Source organism: Galeopterus variegatus, unplaced genomic scaffold, assembly GCF_000696425.1.
Source record: "Galeopterus variegatus unplaced genomic scaffold, G_variegatus-3.0.2 Scaffold637, whole genome shotgun sequence".
Taxonomy (NCBI): Eukaryota; Metazoa; Chordata; class Mammalia; order Dermoptera; family Cynocephalidae; genus Galeopterus; species Galeopterus variegatus.
The window spans coordinates 24,857-29,619 of NW_007726748.1; the positions used below are offsets into that span (position 1 = coordinate 24,857).

Consider the following 4,763-nt stretch of genomic DNA (forward strand, 5'->3'; position numbering starts at 1 on the left):
TTAGCCCAAAGAAAAGTTGTTGCTTTTAAGTTGGTTCAAATTTTTCTGGGTTTAAGAAAGGCAGTAAGAACTTCCAATGTTCTTTATGTCAGCACTGTAACCAGATATTTAGGTAATTCACTTTTTACTGTATTTTACAAAAGTCACCTCTAAGGTGGACTGCAAATTAAAGAAAAAAAGATGATCCTTTGCAGAAAAATATTTGAGAAGTACTGTTTTAAACAGCATCAGACTCCCCTAAGGCTGGTTGTGTTACACCATCAGGGAGAACATGCGGGCAGTGAGTGTGTGGGAGAGCTATGTCTCCTCTGCACAGTGCATGTCCTAGGTGAGCATGGCCACACCCTCATCACAGGTATACTGTTAGAGATGTACATTTAGTCATTTTCCCTTAGGCCTGGGTAAAACTGGGAAGAGGCAAGACTCAGAGCTCACTCCCCAACCTCTTCTTCCTCCTCTATGGGGACTTACTATAAGAACAAAACACAAAAGTGTACAAGTATGGACTAGATTTTTATTATTCTTCTCTGAGATCTCAGGCCATGAAAACACAGAAAGGCCTAAAATGAGGGTGGAAAGGAGGCAAGAGGAGGGAAGATCAGAATGAGGTGGTCAGGTTTGGAGGTATGGGGAGTATATTCCCTTCCAGGGTGAATCTTCACACTTGGCCCATGTCCCTGATGAGCTGCACACCAAACTCAGGCAAATTCCTGCCTGCCCTAGTCCTTTAACTTGCACGCATAGGGAAAACTCCGATTGCAATTATAATCTTTCCACTTCAGAATCCCTGCAAAGACAAAAGAGGAGACCAGAATGGGGCTAGAGGAGCTTTTGAACCCAAAGAAGCAGAATCTCAGGTTCTGGTCCATGGTTTAAAGCCCCTCTCTCATCTTTACCAGAGTCCCACTCCAAGGGAAGGAGACTCGAAGAAAGGAGAAATGAGAGGAGATGGAAGAAGATGCACCAATATTGCACGTCTTAGCTCAGGAAGATTCCCTGAAAGTCAGATCCAGGAATAAGGGATGTGGGGTAGAAAAAGCTGAAGAGCACTGGTTCCTCTGTTTCATACCTGAGCTTCTCGACAGGCTGCCACAGTGGCTGGGGTTTGTGACAGTGGAGGGATTTCTCTCCCAGGCAAAGTAATTCAGCACATCAGTGCTGCTCCACTCCCACCCACCTCCATCAGGCTCACTGCCCTGTTAAGTAGAGGATGCGATCAGGTGAAGGGAGCAGTCATTAGAGCTGTCCTTGCATGATCCCCTTAGCTGTACCACCTGATTCCCTCCCCAGCCTCATGGAATTTGTCCTGCTCTTCCAAATGCTGCTGCAGAGCCCTCTCCACTGGGAAGCTCTTTCTAACTCCTTGCTCTTATTAACAAATCCCAAAGCCAACGAGCAAATGCTAGTGGGACCACTCAAAGTAGTCTGTTACTTGCTGAACAATAATTGGTGGTGACTTGTCATTAGCCTCTGAATCTCAAAGGCAATGTCTATTCTATATGGATCTTTTCTTCATTTAGGATTCCTTCAGAATAGAATGCTCAAGAATCATGATGCTCAGAGAACTAAATTAATGGACCTCATATGAGAATTGTATAAAGAGCTTGTCAAGAGGCAGATTAACTTCATTGAAGACCAGAGATCTCCACAGAACTCGGCTTTTCAGCTGGCCTGAAGGACTTTGCTTTCCCTCAAACGTCCCCCACAATCTGAGCTCCACTGCTCCATGGGGTACTCCCTAGCAGGCACCAGGTGTAGGGAGTGGGCCTGGGTGACAATAGCCACTTGAGAGGTAACAGAGAGAAGGATATAATTGCACCTGCATGGGGTCATGGAGCCCAATCCAGATGTAGGAGAAGGTGTTCACAGTGTTCTTGACCAGGGAGGACACAAAGGATGCCTCAGCCCCACTGAGCACAGACACGAGGTGTCCCGAGGGCCGCTTCTGGCAAGCAAGCTGTGAGGGGGAGTGAGAAAATGAGAGGGGGTCTGCGACCTCACTGAGGGAGGGGCAGGGCAGAGATAGGTGAGAGGGGGGTTGTGTGGGAGTTTAGGGTGTTTATTTCCCTTTGCAAGGAACTCTCTAGAATTCAGCCTTCTTCCCACTGAGACCACATACACTTTCCCCTATCACACCAACCCCACACTTAACCACGCACATCTGCATCCACCCAAGATTTTGGTGTCGTGAACAAGGCATAGCAGTGGGAGGCGTAGGCCTTGGAGCCTTTGGGATAGCTGATCCGTGCAGAGGGCAGTTCCTTCTTGGCGTCTTCACCTGGGTGGGGAGGAGACAAAGGAGAAGGATGGGGAGAAATGAACAGTGGGAATTGGGGTGGGGAGGTGGCCCTGAGGCTTATCCAGAAGGCCTGTCCTTGGGGTGTAAGATGACACTAATAACTACCTCTTGCCTTTGCTCACAGTTCTGGCAATTCTTCATCTTGAAACAGCCCTAGTAGGTGGGGATCTCCTTTCTTTTTACCCTTCCCCTTTACTCAACAGTCCAACACTCCCTCCACTCTGGCCTGACTGTCTCATGCTGTTTCCTCCAATCATTCTGCCTCCCCACATCTCATGACTGGACCTTCACACTTTCCCTCTTCAACCAATCCCCTGGCAAAAGGGGAAGCCATCTCACCCCATTGTGAATGGACCCGTGTGCTGCCTCCCAGCCCTGGCTAACCTGAAGGCATGAGTGATGATGCAGGAGAGGCAGGCAGTTCCCCTGTGTGGGGACACCCCACACCACACCACGTGCAGCACACAGGGCCCTTCCTCCTCTTCTGGGCTCAGCATATTCACAGGGGACCCAGTGCTAGAGGCAAAAGTCTCACCTCGGACCTGAGAGAGACGCATCAGGCAGGAGAGCAGCATCCAGGACATGCTGGTGAGGGCCATGGGGGGCAGCATCGTGTCTGTGCCTTGAGGAGGTCAGCAGAGATCACCAAAGCAGGTGTGGTCAGAGAGGACATGCAGACACCCCACTGCCACTTGTCATTTCCTTTGTTTAGTCCCCTAGGAATAGGTTGATTTTGACCACATTCATCCCTTTCTATAGTTCAGGAATCAATTGGGAAATCTGTATACCCTAATGTCCCTGAGGAATGCCAGCTCAGCCTTTGGTATGTCTCAGAACCCCTCTGTTCTCTGAGGACAGACATTCTCTGATTCCTTCTCCTCTCTCCTGTGAGGTAAAATCTGCAGGAGTTTCATCTCTGATATACTACTCACCTGTCCTGCCGTGATCTGGGATGGCTTGTCTGTCAGGAGAGACTGAGGTTTTATAAGAGAATCTGAGGGAAGGGCATTAAAATGAAAAACAGGAATGTGTAGGCAGGATGGGGAGCTTGGGAGGGGCTTGGAATTGCTTCAGGGAGATTCCTGCCATGGGGAGGAGACTGTTCCTGACAAAGGCTGGGATTGCTACAGATGTTTCTTCTTTCTCTCTAGCAGGCCAGCACTTCCCCAGGAGCAGGTGCAATTTGCCCTTCTCCACCTCTGCCTGATATCCTATTCTGAGAAACTTAAGGGAATGAGGCAGCCCAGTGACACAAATTCTGGTGTTACATACTTTAGAAAATATTATGGCTTTGGATAGTTAAGAAGTATATTTTTGACCAACCTGGCAAAATCTCACTCCTGTAGGCATACATATGAAGATATTCATAACTTGTTTAGTAAGATCTAAAACAAACTAATGATAAAAATTGGGTGGGTATAGGAATTGGAAGTATTGGTAAAGACAGTGTATTAGTTGAGGGAAAAGAAAGGATTGATATCAACAAAAGATGCAATGGTTCAGAGTTGCTGCTTTAACTCTGCAGCAAGATGTAAAGGAAACCACAGTAGTCTTGTGAGTCGATGCACAAGCCCGAATTGTAAGGAACAGCAGCCAAACAGATTTGTCTCCCAGCTACCTATGTGTCAGAAGACTGAGAAATAGTATCTCAGTTTTAACTCTGAGCTGGCTATTCGATAGCTCAGAATAGTAGCATTCTCAGATTGTGATCTGCACACCCCTGGGGTCTTCAAGACCCCTTCAGAGTGGCTGTGCAGTTGCAATTTTCATAATTGTAATGAAATGTTATTTGGTGTTTTCATTGTGTTAACATTTGCACTGATGGAGCAAAAGAAATCGTAGATGAAAGTTCTGTACCTCAGCATTAATCAACACAGTGCCATAAACCTGCATCCTTCGTATCCATGCACTTACATTGCACTTAAAAATGTCTTTGAACTTGATGAAGCAGTAAAGATAATTTAGGAGATCTCAAACCTTGAATACATCTCTTTCAATATTCTGTATGACTAGATGGAAAGTTTACAAACTGAAGTACAATGTCCTGAGGAAAAGCATTTGTAATACATGAATTTTAATTCACTGTGTTCATGGAGCACCATTTTTACCTGAAAAATGAACTGGCAGACAAACTTCAATTCTTTGTAAATGGGTATTTTGTTCACATGTTTTTAAAAAAATGATCAAAGTAAGTTAGTAAGAAACTATATAAAAATTTCTCTTTTAACGTCTAGTATTATAAATAATGTCTAGTATTATTAATATTAATTCACATGAACAAAAATTCTTTGGTGTCCTCAATAGTTTTTTTTTTTTTTCTGTCTTTTTCCGTGTCCGGCAACGGATCACAACCCTCAGTGTCGCGCCCGTACCGGACCGGGACTGGCAACGGGATCGCAACCCTCGGTGCTGCTAGACACAAGACTCGTGAATTGCTGATTCCTGGAAACTCGTAGAGAAGCCT

At 45.9% G+C, this 4,763-nt stretch overlaps 1 protein-coding gene across 1 annotated transcript; it reads right to left on the reverse strand.

Annotated features, from left to right (window-relative positions):
* Positions 1-719: 719 nt before the first annotated feature.
* LOC103588990 (regenerating islet-derived protein 3-gamma-like) lies at positions 720-2,925 on the reverse strand. The gene is made up of 5 exons (XM_008570843.1): positions 2,835-2,925; positions 2,160-2,278; positions 1,820-1,957; positions 1,070-1,196; positions 720-787 (listed from the first exon to the last, which is right to left on the reverse strand). Exons 1-5 carry the CDS (start codon positions 2,908-2,910, stop codon positions 720-722), a joined length of 528 nt encoding a protein of 175 aa, XP_008569065.1. The 5' UTR covers positions 2,911-2,925.
* Between the last annotated feature and the right edge of the window lie 1,838 nt (positions 2,926-4,763).